This window comes from Helianthus annuus, chromosome 17 (genome assembly GCF_002127325.2).
Source record: "Helianthus annuus cultivar XRQ/B chromosome 17, HanXRQr2.0-SUNRISE, whole genome shotgun sequence".
NCBI classification, from domain to species: domain Eukaryota; kingdom Viridiplantae; phylum Streptophyta; class Magnoliopsida; order Asterales; family Asteraceae; genus Helianthus; species Helianthus annuus.
Genome location: NC_035449.2, coordinates 194,508,893 through 194,528,768, shown reverse-complemented (window position 1 = coordinate 194,528,768; position 19,876 = coordinate 194,508,893). Strand labels below are relative to the sequence as shown.

At 39.4% G+C, this 19,876-nt stretch overlaps 1 protein-coding gene across 1 annotated transcript; it reads left to right on the top strand.

The window, feature by feature from the left end:
- Positions 1-246: 246 nt before the first annotated feature.
- Positions 247-841, top strand: LOC110925374 (DDB1- and CUL4-associated factor 8-like). The gene is made up of 2 exons (XM_022169333.1): positions 247-666; positions 743-841. Exons 1-2 carry the CDS (start codon positions 247-249, stop codon positions 839-841), a joined length of 519 nt encoding a protein of 172 aa, XP_022025025.1.
- Positions 842-19,876: the final 19,035 nt, after the last annotated feature.

The window sequence follows — 19,876 nt, the reverse complement described above, 5'->3', positions numbered from 1 at the left end:
AATTCTTCCACAAAGCTTTTCTGTTGCTCCACATTCACAAGAACCGACAACCTCTTCTCTTCAAACATATTAAGCCTGAACTCCATTGTCATCGACCCACGTGACCCTAATTATTTTTCTCTAGGAGGTTGCGACCAATACACGCGCGTATACACAATTAGAAAACTTCCAAGCAACAAGGATGCACCTGTTGAGACATTCTGCCCAAAACATCTAATCAAGACTCGTGAAATGCACATCACTGGAATGTCGTATTCCAACACAAGCGAGCTTCTTGTTTCTTATAACAATGAACTCATTTATTTGTTTCAAAAGAATATGGGTTTAGGCCCGTACCCTGTTGCAGCGTCGCAAGAACATGTGGATAGTTTGGATGAACCACAGATGTATACTGGGCATAAGAACAATTTTATGGTTAAAGGGGTTAGTTTTTTCAGGCCTGATAGTGAGCATGTTATGAGTGGATCAGACTATGGTCATATTTTCGTATGGAAGAAAAAAGACAGTAGAGTTATTCGCATTATGGAAGGCAATAAGTGTATAGTGAATCAAGTTGAACCGCATCCTAATATCTCTGCGTTTGCGTCGTCTGGATTAGAAAAAGATACAACACTTTGGGCTCCTGTTTCTAATAACATTCCTCCCCTGGTTCATGAGTTACTGCAGGTAACTAAACATGTTAATTATGATTTCAAAAACAATATTGTTATTATAGTCATAATATAAATCTTTTAATAAACAGATTATGGAGTCAAGCAGGCAAACCAGAGATAATATTTCGCGGCTTAGACTCAAACTCGAAGTTTTAATGGATGTTTTTAGGCCAAATAGAAGGCAATGAAAGAAGATGAAGGTGATGGAAATGCAGGCGAGCATAACATCGTTTAGCATATTAAGTATTAGCGCTTGTCGTTTGTAAAGTTATCGAAGGGTTTAACATATTATGCTTCTTTAGGAACCTGGATATGAATAATTAGTTAAGTACATAATGCAAGTAGCTTGCACCTTGTTAATGTTGCTATGGGATTGTGTTTGAGATTTGAGGGTTATGTTGCTAATGGGCAAATTAGTTAATGGTAGATATTATAAATACAATCAAAGGGTGGTGCAGTGGTAAGCGGATGATTCTCTAGTTTCTCGCTATAACCTCTTGAAGGCGATATTCCCAACGCACGCTCGATCTACGTGATCCTGCTATTAGGATATTGGCATTGTCGTGTGAGTTTTCTGGTAACAGATTCTGATGGTTACCCAAGAAAACAAACATATTTAAAAATTTCATGTAACCCTTAGGCTTTATTCAACAATGTTCCACTTTTCCATATATAGAAAAACATGCGTAGATTAAGATAGTCTTCAACTATTTTTTTCTCTCATCTTCAACCATCTATTCCAAAACCTTGCATACAATTTTACTACCTAAATTGATACTTATAAGATACATTAACAATTAATTAAATTGTTCATTTAAGAAAGTTATTCTAGCTTATTTATCTCTATACAATACTAATATATTAAAACAATAAAAAGACGGTTTAAAAATAGGTTAGAGATACGTGAATGGCATAAGAATGTCAGAGATAAACGTGTCGCATTTATGCACTAAAGTGGCTCCTAAAGGCGGACCATAAGGGATCGCTAGACCGAACCACATTAGACCATTAGCTAATGCTATGCCGAAAAACTCACTCATGAACCCCCACACAAGTACACCAGCCAATATTGCAACTATGTAAAATTGCTCCACAGGTTTGCCTTCCGGGGTCATTTTTATTATCCAAAACATTAACATTCGGCTTCCACCAAAAATGTCTATAAAAAACATTATCAAAGAGTGTATATATCCTAGCCATAGGGCGAAATTCGCCTTGTTTAGCGGCCTCAAACGCGATGATGCCATACATTCCTACGATATCACCAATAACCGCGGTGGCTAATGCCATCCGTCCAATATCCGAGCTCAAAAGGTTGAGTTCGCGAATAATCGGGTGGAGAATGGGGAATGACGTGATAGCTAGGGATGCACTCACTTCCCAAGTGGAAGAAGTTTTTTTTCGGCTCTAGAGAATTTCTACAAATAAAAAGTCATTTAGTGACATACAAAAAGTGTCACAAAAAAACCCGAAAAGTGCCACTAAAGACCCTAGTTAGAATGAGCAGCACACAAAAGAATTGTCATTAGAAGTGGTGTCAATAAAGCCTTTTAGTGGCACTTTTTATCTGCCACTACAACCTTTCAATGGGAACATAATTTTTCCCAAAAAAATCACATCAAATTAATGCAATTATAGTTGTTTATCATATAAATATTAACTAGAAAAGTCAGCCGCCGCGTTGCGGCAGGTACTTAAAACTATGTTAATTAGCATCAACAACACACAACCACAAATGGTCGACGACAGCGAAAAATGTCATTGAACTGGTAAGCATTTAGTCATAATATGTTGGTTGAGTGTGGTATATCAACCTTGTACCTTGGAAACTTGTTTATAAGAAAGATAAACATCATCTTTATCTGTGCATTTAAATTTTGAAACATCACTAATTGGATTTAATAGCACCACCCCATCTTAATGTTATTTTTTCTTAATTACATTATGTCATACGGAGTATGGGCAAAAAAATTACATTATATCATACGGAGTATGGGCAAGAAGAGGGGGCATGTGGCAGCTACGCCTGCAAAGGGGTGTGACAAACGTCAACCAATCAAAACCATCCCAAATTACACCCACCAATCAAGAGCCTCCACACCACCAAAGAAAAGCCCTACACGCCAGTGAAAAAAAAACCGCACCCTCTACGCCATATGCCTTCCGTCTAATAGTTTTGCGTTTTGAAAGCACCGGAAAGACCTTCGTCATCGTGCTGGAACACCTCCGACGTGGCCAGATATCACAGTTCCTCCATACCCTTACCTCCCCCGATCCTCTCTCTTATTTCAAATTGACACCAATTGATACATAAGTTTAGAAGAGTGCAACACATGTCTAAATTTAGAAATCTATGACTCACCACTGTATCACAATAGCAGCTAATGGTTTTATCTAAACCACCATAACACTTAGACTGCACATTATACAAATAGCATTGCACCACAATGTTTAAAATTAATAACATATAAATTAATTAAAATTATTGTTTATTCACAATTTAAAACAATAGAGCCATAAGAGATCATAACATCATTAGTTCAAATAAAAGTTAGGTCGTCTTTCGAACATTCAAAGGTTTACAACCAAATGTCTAATAAGTAGCAAACTAACTCTAATGTTTGAATAAAACTTACAAATGTTATAATAAAAACTCAAGACTTCAAATAAACCTCTTTTGCAATCTTCATGTGTAAATTCTGCCTTAGCAATCATGTTCCCACATATTTCTTCCTGCACTTACTGGTGCCACATCAACCAACTCATTGTATCCAACATGAAATTTTACTATAATCGATTAGCTCTTGTGACTATAGTTATTAAAGATGTAAGATCAATGAATAAAAGGCAACCTCACCTCTTTTGAAGTTGGTTTAAGCTATTCGACCAAAGATTGGATTGGGTGGCTTTTTCCGTACTACTTATTAGTAGTTAGAGCAAGTACTTGATATCTTAGAACATGTACTTCGTATCTTAAAGGTTGAAACTAAAATTAGAATATCTAAAAGTAATCAATAATATTGCTAAGTGTGTATTTTCATGATAACTCATACCGTGCCAGAAGTGTCTCTTTCACCACATGTTAAAAACATACCATCCGAGCGTCCAGTAGCTAGTAGCTGTTGCCTGTTGCATACCTGCAAAAAAAAAATCGCTTAAAAGTCCCAACGTATATACATGCATGCCATAGAAAATATATACAACTGCACCATAATTATGACTAATTCTATAAAGCAAATCACAAACCTCAATATATATAAAATCAAACCAGTGTTTTATCTTAGTTGATTTCCAAAGCCCTTGGTTGATTCATCTTTTCCATGGTCGACGTTTCATTCCTCCACGAGACTCTAGCGTTCCACCACCAATTGAAAGCCCTAGTTTTGCTAAAGTTCCCCAAGGCTCCAAGCGCTCCGTTCCCGCAACGGCGCTCCTCAAAGATTGTCTAGAGTTCAGAACCAACTTTGGCGCCAATATAAATTCCACATAAAAACCCATTGTGACACGAATCAAAAAGACCATTTTTAAAATGAACCATTCTTACCCGAACCTGTCCCGGCCCAAAACCTGTCTTGATCCAAACCAAAATAACCTTTTTTTTTCAAACCGGCCCTTTTTGACCCAGACCCATTCCGATTCGGCCTTATTATTCTTTGCTAGGTTAAATTATTATTATTATTATTATTATTATTATTATTATTATTATTATTATTATTATTATTATTATTTATTTATTTTTTACCTTTTTTTATTTTTATTTTCATTGACTTTTTGGCCTAGTTTCACCCAAACCCTTCATAAACCATTCTTAAAATTGGCCCATCCTTACCCAAACCCATTATGACCCAAACTCATTGATAGCCAACATATAACAGGTCCGGTTGGAGCACCATAAGCATGTCCACAGACTCGTATGGACCCGACCCGTATGGAGTAAGTGTGAGTGAATGGTCAGTCAACTCTCTCAGAGACCTAGCAACTACACATGTGCATTCCTTGCACACCCACCCACGTTCCCATGTTTTAAATCAGCAATGTTATTTCCTTTTAATTTCTTGTGTTTGTTTCAAGCTTTGCTAGTTGTTTTCTTTGGTTAACTAGTGTTAAAAGACCCCCGTGTTACTGCGGGCCTGTAATTATATACGTAATTTTGATAAGCACACTGACCAAAGTAATGAAATGATACCCACTTTATAGCATTGTAAGCCCGCTCATTGTGGCGCTAGAAACAACTCAATTTCAAATAAAATTTATGTTGAAACGTAGGAAACTTTTGAATCAACATAAAAATAGTATGTATCAAATGTTATTAAAGAAAAATAAAACTTAATTTAAAAAATTGAAAGAAAAAAAATGTGTATTACATGAGTTATGAGTTGCACAAATTTAGTAGAAACAAATTTAAAAAGTAAATAATTAAAATTTCATCTTTTTTTACCATTGAGAATATTACTTACATTTAAGTAGACCAATTTTAAGACCCGTGCTTGAACCAGTATTTGTTAACATGACAGTACTTAAACCACTAATTTCACATGAACTTAATCACTTTAATGAATATAAAAAAGAAATAGGAAATTGAATTGTGCTTTATTTAGTAGGACCCGCGCATTGCGGCAGGATTGTTAAGCCGAACAATAATAGACGTACAAACATTGAACTATGCACACAGATTACGGAATGTTAACTTCTCAAATTGAGAGCGAGACGTGAAACATTATCATAAAAAAAAGGTAACTAAGTCAACACGATAACAAATACCGTCACACATTATATTAACCGTGCCAAAAGAGAAAGCAAAAACAATAATTTTATAAAATTTTATTACCATAATAAATATGTTTAAATTACCTGTAGGTTGCAATATTCGAGCAAATAAAATACATAGTATACATAATTTAAGCAATTCTCGAAGTATATATTCTAATTCAAAGCATTCATTGAATAATCTAGCAATTTAGTTATATTAAACACTTTATAATTTTTATATTTGTCTAGAATAAAGACCTAATCCGTTTCATACCCTTCCCATTTAAATTTAATTATTATTTTTTAAATCATGCATATACACAAATAGAGCATACACATTTGAATTAGTTATTATTTTTATTATTTTTATTATTGTTATTATTATTAGTATTATAGAATATACCAAACCCATATACTATGGCTCATTAATTAAAAAACATACAATCTTTAATTGACTACTTTTTAGCACACATGTAACATGTAGAGAGATGTGGTGGAGTGTTAGACCAATGAAAACCAAGAATTATTAAAACAGTGTAGTTATAAACCAATAAAATGCAATAAAAATTGAACAGTAAACTAAGAGGAGGCTTCAAAGTTGATAATTAATATAGGGGGAAATTGGAGGAGGTAGATTGGGTTTTTAATTTCTCTAGAAGTTTTAACATGGGTTAGTGGTAGTTTTCCCTTTTTCCAATATTTAAGCGTATTTTCAATGAAAAAGGGGAGTGTGTGTTTATGATGAAAGCTTTTGATTAGTTTATCTAAATGGAGTTTGAGTTAAATTGATTGTGTCAATGCTAGCTCAACTGTGGCACGATGGGTGGTGTTCTTAGAAACGATTCTCTAACCGTAGTGGTCTATCTGTATCACAAACGAACTTTAGATCTATCTGTTTTCTACCTGATTTTCATTTGATTTCAAAATATTATCCGTTACCATTCACCGATTGCCTATCACTCATCCTAACCCAGCAACCAACCCGCCCATTTGCAACCTCTAATCATAACACTAGAAGTCTAAAACCATGTCGAAGTTTTAAACTAACAAGGTGATGCTAGAAGTCATACATAGCTTTCAACCAAAAGAAGAGGGAGTAAAGAGCCGAGAGGGAGGTTGATATGAGGTTTTAAGGATGTTAACTAGACTAGTAAATATGTAAGCTTGTAGTCTGTTTTGGTTCGTCGGCCCGGTTTGGGTCATCGGTTGTGAATGAAAGTTACTTTTCAAAAAAAAAAAAAAAACTAGACTTGGAATTTAACTAGAACCTTGAAGGCTTGGAACCAACAAGGCAGTGATATCGGTTGTATCAAAACTAGTTTCATTAGGCTTCATGATTATGTTTGTACTAACATATGATACAGAAGCATGGAATGCAACTGAGTGTTCATTCGGCTTCATGTTGAGTGTAGTCTTGGATAAGGTTGACAAGATTTGACCTCTATATTTTTTTTAATCAAATTGAAGGGTTGAAATAATTGTTTGAATAAACAAATGACTAGTTTTTCAAACTTAATAACATGATGTTTTGAGCAGGGCCAAACCATCTACACATCAAGTGTGTAGATAGTTACCCTTAAAAGCTGTTTTTTGTTCTTATATACACACCTTGCAGTGTCGAACTGTGGTCAAAATGCGGCGTTTTGGTCCGGTTAACCAGACAAAGACTGACAGGTGTCTGACGGGTCTGTTGACCGGACCAAAACGCCGAACTTTGGCAGCGTTTTGGTCCTGTCAACCAGACCGAGTGTCAGTCTTTTGTCTGGTTGATAGGACCAAAACGCGGCCAAAGCTCGACGTTTTGATCCGGTCAACATACCCGTCAGACACCCGTCAGTCTTTGTCTGGTTAACCGGATCAAAACGCCGCATTTTGGCCACAGTTCGACACTGCAGGGTGTGCATATACGGACAAAAAACACTTTTTTGATGTGTAAATAGGCAAAATGGTGTGTAAATAGGTACACCCTTTAGATCTCATTAAGCCTTGATAAAATATGACATATATATACATGAAGATGGAGTAGATGCATATATATATCACCATGGAAAAGTCATGGTTTGAAGTCTTGGATTTTTATTAACTTTGTTTATGAGGTTTTTAGAGGCTACGTTTTATAAAAACAAAGAATTGAATGGTTAAGATTTATACAGAGTCTGAATGGTTAAGACCTCTAATCTCAATTGGTCAGACATTTGCCTATGAACGGTTAAGCATTATACATGCTCTAAATGGTTCAGAACTCTTACTGATTCAGCACTTAATGGTTCAGACCTCTTACTGGCTCAGCGCTTAATCATTCAGATATTGCCAAACAGCCCCTTAGCTTTCTAGTGAAGTTGTAAATACAAAGACCATAATCAATTACCAACTTTCCATACACATAAGGGTATACGGTGTGGGCGGCAAAGGGGTGCGGTAAACTCCTTTTGCCGCTCGGGAACACCGCCGCCTACCCCCCTTTGTCGCACAGTTTTATTGAAGATCGGTGACCTGTTGCCCCTCGGTTGTGACAACTCGAATTTCCAAGATTCGATTTCGTATTTATTGCACGATCATGTATTGATTAGTCGTATTTGCACATTTGGTTGCCATGAAATTATATACGTTTTGATTGTTTGATTGTGCATAGTTGTTTGTTATTTGTGAAACTTGTCAAATGTGTAAACTTGGTGGTGGAACTATGAAATAGTTATGAGATGGTGTGCATGTGTAAAATATAATACTTAGGGATGTAAATGGTAATTAGTGAAATCCTAGATACTTAAAACCCTAATCTCTTTCACTAATCATTCTCTAATCATTTGCAAGAAACCAAAAACACGTACTTTCACCTCTCTAATCCCCTCTACAACCATCTTCTTATCTTTCTTGGAATCACAAGTCCTTTGCATCAAGGTTGATTGCAAATTCATCTAGGATCGAATCAAGGTAATTGTTTAATCATTGTGTGATGTTAAATTGTTGATTGATTGATTGGTGCATGAAAACCCTAGTTCCTCATATTATACTCTGTGATTTTGGTTTGATGATAGATAATTGTGAATTATGATGATGATTAACTGCATGATTGATAGATTGTTCTTGAGATGATTACTGTTGCTTGACATCGATCAGTTGATCTTGATTCTGCCGTCAGTGTGTATGAATTAGGGTTTTGTGTCGTATGAGAACGTAACTGATGTGATTGTCTTCTGTATTGAACATTCGTATGTTGATTAGTCTGAGTTATTACTTGCCTGAGTTTGATTATTGTCTGAGTTTATTAGCAAACATCCAGTGCCCGAGTTTAGTTATAAAACATGCTTGATCCGAGTTTAATGGAATGAATATAAGGACCGAGTTTAATTATCATGTATGGTCCGAGGATAATTACTCATGTATAGTCCGAATATAATAGTCATCACATGTCCGAGTTTCAATTAAAAACAACATGGTCCGAGTTTATTGATTGTCACAAAGGGACCGAGTTTAGGGGAGACTTGAGTCCGAGTTTCATGTGATGCATATCTAGTCCGAGTTTAAATTAGATTATTTAGTCCGAGTTTAAGTTGGACCCTCTGGTCCGAGTTTAATTTAAGGGACATTAGGTCCGAGTTTAATTTAAGGGACATTAGGTCCGAGTTTGTTAACATGTGAATGGTCCGAGTTTGTTGTAATGTGAATGCCAAGTCCGAGTTTAAGGACCTCCCATGGTCTGAGTTTATTGTTTTTGCAAGGCCTGAGTTTTTACAAACTCTCATGTTAACCGAGTTTATTAACACAAATGAATGAGGTCCGAACTTGCTTATCATGCTTAGCCCGACCTCCTTACTTGTGATGTAGTGCCGAGCCCTCATGCCCTATATTTTGTTTAAGTGTTAAGCTCTGTTGGCTGTCAAACTTGCATGCGTTATGTAGAATTGGAACTTTACAAAGTGATGTATGAAGCATGTTACCTGTAAACATCGGTAAATAGAGCCTATTGTATGATCCGTATGTTCTGTGCATTACAGCATGTTACTGTATGATATCGTATCCGATTGTATGATATATCATGTGTTACCCAAGTTTTGATCAGGGGAGACCCCCCCCCCCCTATACTTGTCTGAGTTTTGAGAGATGCATGATCCTGTAAATGTCCATGTGAATTACGTGAATTGTATGAATGAGTTAACTGTTACGTGATACATGATTGATACATGATATTGGCTATCAAGCACTATGTGACACTTGATTACATGCGTATCATTGCGAACATGAACTGATTTGTTATACGTGCATACGATAGGACTTGATTAATTACTTGTGAGTGCATAACCTAGCATACCGAGCAAACCAAGGTGAGTTCACACTCCTACTAAGGCATGGGATTCCCGGGTCGTGGGAATGGGATAAAGGTTACCATTAACTAAGAACGTACATATGCTTTTCCTAGACTATCACCTACCATGGTCCTCGGATGTCAGGACGGTTCCGTAGGTTAGGATAACACCTACGTGGTCATATGCCAATTACTGCCTCGGATGTCAGGCACGCACGTAAAACCTACGTGTACGCATTACTTACTTCTATCCTCGGTTGTGAAGGATACGTTCCGTAGGTTAGGATAACACCTACGTGGTCATATGCCAATTACTGCCTCGGATGTCAGGCACGCACGTAAAACCTACGTGTACGCATTACTTACTTCTATCCTCGGTTGTGAAGGATACGTTCCGTAGGTTAGGATAACACCTACGTGGTCATATGCCAATTACTGCCTCGGATGTCAGGCACGCACGTGAAACCTACGTGTACGCATTACTTGCTTCTATCCTCGCTACTGTTCTCGGACGAAGAACAGGGATGATACGAGTAGTTGATACGAACAGTCTAGTGGTCACATAACATGGGAAGCCCCCACCTGTATAACTTACTATTGGCCCAGTAGTGCCACCCGTTACTTATTGTTACGCATTTACTTACTGTGAACTCGCTCAACTAGTTTGTTGATCATTCTGTTACATGCCTTGCAGATCGTTAGGTACTTGGAGCTTGCACTGGAGAAGCGGGTCGTTGTGGACAGGGATCGTGGTTTCTACGTTGAACTATTTTAACATTTAAAACTATTGACTATTGTTGGATTATTTACTATGCTTCCGCTACATTTTGAAACTATGGTTATGTTTTGAACACCTATCGTATTGGATGGATGGTTTACATTTATTTCACTTAATATTAATTACATGTTCAATATGATTGGTGGCTTGATCCTGGTCAGTCACGCTCCCAAGCGGTGATACTCCGCAGGTGGATTTTGGGGGTGTGACAGATTGGTATCAGAGCCATTGGTTATAGAGAACTTGGTTTTAATATGGGAAAACGTTTTTATTAAAACCAGACTATAACCAGAACAGTGCTCTCAACGATCCACAACGACGCTTCGCTCCACGTGCAAGACTCGACATCCTAGGTAATAAGGTTTATGTTTATTACCTGCTTGCTAGAACTGCATAGAACTTTGCTCGTAGTATGCTCACATTACTTTGCTCACTACTTGTTATTGCTTGAGAACACTTATGTGCTACACTTTTCTGTCATCGCCCTACTCGTGAACCATTCTCACTTACGTTACATTTGCCATAAAGGTCATGGCCGAATATATCAACATGACACAAGCCCAGTTGACGGCTCTCATTAACGAACGAATTGCTGCGGCACTTGCAGCCATACAAGCGGGAGGTCAACACGCTCAGTCCCCTGTTTACACCTTCAAAAATCTCAAGGATTGCCAGCCTTGTACCTTCAGTGGAACTGAGGGGGTTGAAGGCCTCCTCCATTGGTTCGAGAGACTCGAAACTGACTTCGAGGTGCATGATTGCCCTGAGTCACGTAGGGTAAAGTTTGCTACTGGAACACTCGAAGGTGCTGCATTTACCTGGTGGAAAGCACAGGTTCAGATGTTAGGAATGGCAGCTGCTAATGCCACCCCCTGGAACGAGTTCAAGGAATTAATTAAGGAAGAGTTTTGCAGACGAGAGGACATCCACAAACTTGAGGTAGAGTTCCTCAACCTACAGATGGTGGGGTCTGAAATTGAAGCTTATACGAGAAGATCAAACGAGTTAGCCACATTCTGTCCTACTATGGTAGACCCTCCCACTAAACGCATCGAATTGTATCTCAAGGGTCTGGTGCCCGAAATTCAGAATCATATGACCACAGCTAACCTTGGCACTATCCAGCAAGCCACTCGACTGGCTCATCGTCTCACAGACCAGGCTGTAGAACAGAACAAACTACCGAAACGAGCTAAGACTGATACTGCATGTGCTTCTGGAGATAACAAACGCAAGTGGGATGAAAACCTGAGCACGGGATTAATTTTAGTCCAGCCTCTGACGCAGCAACAAGAGATAGATGACTACCAGAGCCCCAAACAGCAGTTTTCTAGTAGTCATGGACAGAAAAGATATCGAGGAATTCACCCATGGTGCAACAAATGTAACAGACACCACGGTGGCCAGTGCAACAGGGGTCGTTGCCAGCGGTGTCTCAAGATTGGTCATGAAGCAAAGGATTGTCGAAACTCACGTCCTGTAACCCAAGAACAACAACGACTGCCTCAACCTTCACAGAACCAGCAACTGCAACTACCAGCTCCACAGAACACACAGCAGCAGCCACAGCGTGGGAACGGGGGATGTTTCCAGTGTGGGGCTGAAGGTCATTTTAAACGCGATTGCCCTCAATTAAACCAGGATCAGACTCAAAACCACGACCATGGAAACAGGGATGACAACGGGGAAAGTGTTGGGGGAAGCAATGGAAACCATGACGCCGGGGCAGCGTGTACATGATTGGTCAGGGAGACGCAATGAGCGATATTTGAACTTATAACTTATCTTGGGTTTTTATAATTATGTTTACACTACTCAAACAAAGTTTGGCTCGAACATTAATCGTATTGAGTTTTATGAATTATTTTACCTGCTATATTTTATGTTTGATATAATGGATGGTTTGATATTATTGAACGCACCTGCCATAATTATGGGCCTTACGAACAGGGTGTGCAAACCCTATCTTGACAAGTTCGTCATCGTCTTCATCGATGACACTTTGATCTACTCCAAGAGTCGGTAGGAGCACGAGCAGCACTTACGTCTTATCTTGGAACTTCTTCGAAACGAGCAACTGTACGCAAAGTTTCCAACATGCGACTCCTGGCTTCGTGAAGTCCACTTCTTAGGCCACGTAGTGAACGAGGACGGGATCCATGTTGATCCATCCAAGGTAGATTCGATCAGGAACTGGCCTGCACCGCGCACACCAACAGAAATACGCCAATTATTGGGTTTGGCGGGGTACTACAGACGATTTATTAAAGACTTTTCGAAGATCGCGCAGCCACTTACACTACTGACACAGAAGGGTGCCACCTACCGTTGGGGAGATCCCCAGGAAACCGCTTTCCAGTACCTAAAGGATAGGCTTTACAGTGCACCTATTCTCTCATTGCCAGAGGGCACGGACGATTTTGTAGTCTATTGTGACGCATCGATACAAGGGCTTGGTTGCGTATTGATGCAGCAGGATAAAGTGATAGCCTACGCTTCTCGGCAACTCAAGGTTCACAAACGAAACTATACGACGCACGATCTAGAGCTGGGAGCTGTTGTTTTCGCGCTTAAGATATGGCGACACTACCTGTACGGTACCAGGTGCACGATTTACACCGATCACATGAGTCTCGAGCATATCCCTAAGCAGAAGGATTTGAACATGCGTCAACGACGATGGGTCGAGTTACTTAACGACTACGAATGCGCCATCAAGTACCATCCAGGCAAAGCCAATGTTGTGGCTGATGCCCTCAGTCGAAAGGACACTTTACATCGGCGCGTGCGAGCGCTACAGCTTACGATTCAGTCTAGCCTTCCTGCACAGATACAAGCTGCTCAGACAGAAGCACTGAAGCCCGAAAACGTCAAGGCTGAAGCCTTACGCGGATCACGGCAACGATTAGAACAAAGGGAAGACGACGCCTACTATGTGACAGGACGTATTTGGGTCCCACTATATGGCGGCTTACGGGAACTTGTGATGGATGAAGCTCATAAGTCTCGCTACTCGGTACATCCAGGTTCGGATAAAATGTACCACGATATCAGAACTACATATTGGTGGCCTAGCATGAAGGCCCACATTACAACCTACGTCGACAAATGTTTGACTTGTGCGAGAGTCAAGACAGAGTACCAGAAACCAGCTGGTCTACTTCAGCAGCCTAAGATACCACAATGGAAGTGGGAGCAAATTTCCATGGATTTTGTTACTGGCCTTCCTAGATCCCAGCGTGGGAATGACACTATCTGGGCGATCGTTGATCGACTCACAAAGTCTGCTCACTTCTTGGCTATCAAAGAAACGGATAAGTTTTTTTTTTTTTTTACCCTAGCAGACATCTACATGAAAGAAGTTGTTTCAAGGCACGGGGTGCCCATCTCCATTATTTCGGATCGGGATGCACGATTCACGTCAGAACTATGGCAAGCGATGCACAAATCTTTCGGCTCAAGGTTAGGCATGAGCACAGCTTATCACCCTCAGACGGATGGACAGTCTGAGCGAACGATTCAAACACTTGAAGACATGCTTAGGGCATGCGTTATCGATTTCGGCAACGGCTGGGAAAAACACCTCCCATTGGTGGAGTTTTCGTACAATAACAGTTACCATACCAGCATTCAAGCCGCTCCTTTCGAGGCATTGTACGGACGTAAATGCCGGTCACCTCTCTGTTGGGCAGAGGTGGGGGATAGTCAGATCACGGGTCCAGAAATTGTGGTGGACGCCACAGAAAAGATTGCACAAATACGACGACGCATGGCGGCAGCTCGCGACCGTCAGAAAGCCTACGCGGATAAGCGTAAGAGGCCATTGGAATTTCAGGTCGGGGACCGGGTTTTACTTAAAGTCTCACCCTGGAAGGGTGTGGTTCGATTTGGTAAATGAGGCAAACTCAATCCACGGTATGTTGGACCGTTCGAAATCACTGAAAGAATAGGCCAAGTAGCCTACAGACTAAACCTACCAGCTGAACTCGGTGCAGTTCACAACGTATTCCACGTGTCGAATCTGAAGAAGTGCCTGTCAGATGAGACCCTCATAATTCCTTTTAAGGAACTCACTATCGACGAGCGGTTGCAGTTCGTCGAGGAACCAGTTGAAATCACGGACCGGGATGTTAAGGTCCTCAAACACAAGAGAATCCCTCTTGTTCGAGTTCGTTGGAACTCCCAACGTGGCCCAGAGTATACTTGGGAACGCGAAGACCAGATGAAAGAAAAGTATCCCCAGTTATTCGAAACCAATACATCCACTACTGAGGCTGAAGCTACTACTACTGAATTTCGGGACGAAATTCCAAATCAACGGGGGGATGATGTGACACCCCAGGAAAACCAGTGAACGATGTAACTTACCTAGCTTCCTCAGTGAGTGCGTACCAAATTTCGGGACGAAATTTCTTTTAAGTTGGGGATAATGTGACAACTCGAATTTCCAAGATTCGATTTCGTATTTATTGCACGATCATGTATTGATTAGTCGTATTTGCACATTTGGTTGCCATGAAATTATATACGTTTTGATTGTTTGATTGTGCATAGTTGTTTGTTATTTGTGAAACTTGTCAAATGTGTAAACTTGGTGGTGGAACTATGAAATAGTTATGAGATGGTGTGCATGTGTAAAATATAATACTTAGGGATGTAAATGGTAATTAGTGAAATCCTAGATACTTAAAACCCTAATCTCTTTCACTAATCATTCTCTAATCATTTGCAAGAAACCAAAAACACGTACTTTCACCTCTCTAATCCCCTCTACAACCATCTTCTTATCTTTCTTGGAATCACAAGTCCTTTGCATCAAGGTTGATTGCAAATTCATCTAGGATCGAATCAAGGTAATTGTTTAATCATTGTGTGATGTTAAATTGTTGATTGATTGATTGGTGCATGAAAACCCTAGTTCCTCATATTATACTCTGTGATTTTGGTTTGATGATAGATAATTGTGAATTATGATGATGATTAACTGCATGATTGATAGATTGTTCTTGAGATGATTACTGTTGCTTGACATCGATCAGTTGATCTTGATTCTGCCGTCAGTGTGTATGAATTAGGGTTTTGTGTCGTATGAGAACGTAACTGATGTGATTGTCTTCTGTATTGAACATTCGTATGTTGATTAGTCTGAGTTATTACTTGCCTGAGTTTGATTATTGTCTGAGTTTATTAGCAAACATCCAGTGCCCGAGTTTAGTTATAAAACATGCTTGATCCGAGTTTAATGGAATGAATATAAGGACCGAGTTTAATTATCATGTATGGTCCGAGGATAATTACTCATGTATAGTCCGAATATAATAGTCATCACATGTCCGAGTTTCAATTAAAAACAACATGGTCCGAGTTTATTGATTGTCACAAAGGGACCGAGTTTAGGGGAGACTTGAGTCCGAGTTTCATGTGATGCATATCTAGTCCGAGTTTAAATTAGATTATTTAGTCCGAGTTTAAGTTGGACCCTCTGGTCCGAGTTTAATTTAAGGGACATTAGGTCCGAGTTTAATTTAAGGGACATTAGGTCCGAGTTTGTTAACATGTGAATGGTCCGAGTTTGTTGTAATGTGAATGCCAGGTCCGAGTTTAAGGACCTCCCATGGTCCGAGTTTATTGTTTTTGCAAGGCCTGAGTTTTTACAAACTCTCATGTTAACCGAGTTTATTAACACAAATGAATGAGGTCCGAACTTGCTTATCATGCTTAGCCCGACCTCCTTACTTGTGATGTAGTGCCGAGCCCTCATGCCCTATATTTTGTTTAAGTGTTAAGCTCTGTTGGCTGTCAAACTTGCATGCGTTATGTAGAATTGGAACTTTACAAAGTGATGTATGAAGCATGTTACCTGTAAACATCGGTAAATAGAGCCTATTGTATGATCCGTATGTTCTGTGCATTACAGCATGTTACTGTATGATATCGTATCCGATTGTATGATATATCATGTGTTACCCAAGTTTTGATCAGGGGAGACCCCCCCTATACTTGTCTGAGTTTTGAGAGATGCATGATCCTGTAAATGTCCATGTGAATTACGTGAATTGTATGAATGAGTTAACTGTTACGTGATACATGATTGATACATGATATTGGCTATCAAGCACTATGTGACACTTGATTACATGTGTATCATTGCGAACATGAACTGATTTGTTATACGTGCATACGATAGGACTTGATTAATTACTTGTGAGTGCATAACCTAGCATACCGAGCAAACCAAGGTGAGTTCACACTCCTACTAAGGCATGGGATTCCCGGGTCGTGGGAATGGGATAAAGGTTACCATTAACTAAGAACGTACATATGCTTTTCCTAGACTATCACCTACCATGGTCCTCGGATGTCAGGACGGTTCCGTAGGTTAGGATAACACCTACGTGGTCATATGCCAATTACTGCCTCGGATGTCAGGCACGCACGTAAAACCTACGTGTACGCATTACTTACTTCTATCCTCGGTTGTGAAGGATACGTTCCGTAGGTTAGGATAACACCTACGTGGTCATATGCCAATTACTGCCTCGGATGTCAGGCACGCACGTAAAACCTACGTGTACGCATTACTTACTTCTATCCTCGGTTGTGAAGGATACGTTCCGTAGGTTAGGATAACACCTACGTGGTTATATGCCAATTACTGCCTCGGATGTCAGGCACGCACGTGAAACCTACGTGTACGCATTACTTGCTTCTATCCTCGCTACTGTTCTCGGACGAAGAACAGGGATGATACGAGTAGTTGATACGAACAGTCTAGTGGTCACATAACATGGGAAGCCCCCACCTGTATAACTTACTATTGGCCCAGTAGTGCCACCCGTTACTTATTGTTACGCATTTACTTACTGTGAACTCGCTCAACTAGTTTGTTGATCATTCTGTTACATGCCTTGCAGATCGTTAGGTACTTGGAGCTTGCACTGGAGAAGCGGGTCGTTGTGGACAGGGATCGTGGTTTCTACGTTGAACTATTTTAACATTTAAAACTATTGACTATTGTTGGATTATTTACTATGCTTCCGCTACATTTTGAAACTATGGTTATGTTTTGAACACCTATCGTATTGGATGGATGGTTTACATTTATTTCACTTAATATTAATTACATGTTCAATATGATTGGTGGCTTGATCCTGGTCAGTCACGCTCCCAAGCGGTGATACTCCGCAGGTGGATTTTGGGGGTGTGACATCGGTGAATGTCATCTTCAACGGCTATATAGCCGTTACAATATAAAAAAAATTAATTTTCAACTTTATAAATAAAAACAAATTCACTTCCAATTTTACCAAACAAACCCAACCTCCATATTCACTCCCATTCTCACTTATTTTTTCAAATCTTTTCATACAAATGGAAGGCTCAAACAAAGGTGAAGGCAAGAAAAAAATGTAGGGTCCGGTGAAGGCGAGGGCTCAAGATAAACGCGGTGGTTCGGGTGGTTCTAGTGTGCCGTTTCATCCCCAACTTGGCTTTGCTCATCAAACCCAACCTCCATTTTTTTAACCAACCCATGCATCCAAATTTTGGTTATGATAGCCAACCCCACCAAAATTGGATGCTACACGGTCCGACGATGGTTCGACCCGGTGTTTATGATTACCCCCTAGACGCCCAAAATTCTTTTGACCCGTTTGCTTTTTAAGCCCTACACTCACAATCACCGAGAGGCATACAAGATGACTCCGAAGAAGAGTTCGTGTTAGATACCCAAGAGTAACATTATGATGAGAATGAAGATGTTGTCGTTCAAGAAAATCCCGTGAACCAAATTGAAACCGCACCGGAAAGAAGGGGAAAAACGAAACGGGAAAATTGGACGTCTAATCAAGAACAGGCGTTGGCAAAGGCTTATGTTCATTGCACTTTGAATAAAAAGAAAGGCAATCAACAAAAGGCGGATGGTTTTTGAAAGCAAGTTCTAAACCACTTCAATCAAACGGTTGGAGGAAGTAATCGAAGCCACCACCAAGTTCGATCAAAATGGCTCGCGATGCAAACAAAATTGAACACATTCAACGATTTATATCATCAAGCGGTAAACTTTATTATTTATATATGGTTTATTTTTTAATGAAGTATGTGGATTAAGTTGTTAATTTATTATTTTAGGATCGTTTACGTCCTAGCGGGTGTGACGATGCTTTTGTAATGAAGCAAGCGCTAAAGGTTTACAAAAGCAAAGAAAAATATGACTTTCCTCATGTTGCGACGTGCGAGGTCGTTAGAACAAATCAAAAGTGGTCGCCGGTACCCTTGTTGGGTGAAGAAAGCTCCTGCTCGAGTCAAAAAAGAAAGTCATTGGATTCGGGAAATTATATAGCGGATACACCGAATGCCGAAGTCTCGAGCGGTCTTCCCGACATAAACAAGGATCCCTCGCCAAGATGACAAAAGAGAAAGGAGAAAAAGGACAAAGGGACGTCTTCAAGAAACGAAGATCCAAGAGATATAACTGGTAGATTCAAAGAATACAAGGCAATGAAGAAAGAGTTGATAGATATTAAACGTTTACGAGAAGAAAAATACTTGACCTTGGCGGATGAGCAACGAGAGGCGTTGCGACAAACTATGTTCGACAAGGACTTGGAGACGTTTAACCGGCCTCACGACAATGTTCACCCTTCGATGTTGGAAATCACACTCGCTAGAAAATGTGAGATTGCAAAAAAATATGGATGGCCTTGTAATTTTTAGTTTTTTTAAACTTAGATTTTAATGTAATGCTTTTTTTTTTAATAAAAGTTTTATGTTTTATTCATTTTATCTTAGATTAAAAAAATAAAAAATAAAAAATAAAAAAAAAGTTTACCAATTTATAAAGTATCTAACCATTGCCAACACTTTTGAGCATAGTTTAAACACTTTTCGTTAAATGACATAATACGCTCTTATTGGTTGATTTTAAAGTTTACCATTTTTAAATATCTAAGCACTTCCTACACCGTAACAATTTATATTATTAATAATACCGTACCATCCATCATCCCATTTCATTTCCGTATGCTTCTGCCAAGTACCCTTAAGCCACCCCCATGATTCACTTTTACCTTGGTTACTGTTGAAAAGCTAATATTTACGACATTGTTGTCTCAAATCAACTTTTACACCATCATACTTACTTGTTTGACCTTCACAATACTGTCACACCCCGAATTTCCACATGTCACCGGTGGGCCCGGTAGGGGATTATCGTGACGTAGTTGATATGATCATTGTCAAACAACACAAATTATAATGCACAGCGGAAGCAATAAAAATAGATTTACTTCAACCATCAAATGTAATATCTAAGTACCACAAGTAGTTGAAATAGATCCACAGGCGGATCAAAATAAAAAGGAGAAAATTGTTCAACAGATAACTGCATCCCAA

Coding starts and splice junctions, on each gene's coding strand:
- LOC110925374 (XM_022169333.1), top strand. CDS start 247: ATGTCGTATTCCAACACAAGCGAGCTTCTTGTTTCTTATAACAATGAA. Junction 667..742: donor TGGTTCATGAGTTACTGCAG/GTAACTAAACAT, acceptor TTTAATAAACAG/ATTATGGAGTCAAGCAGGCA.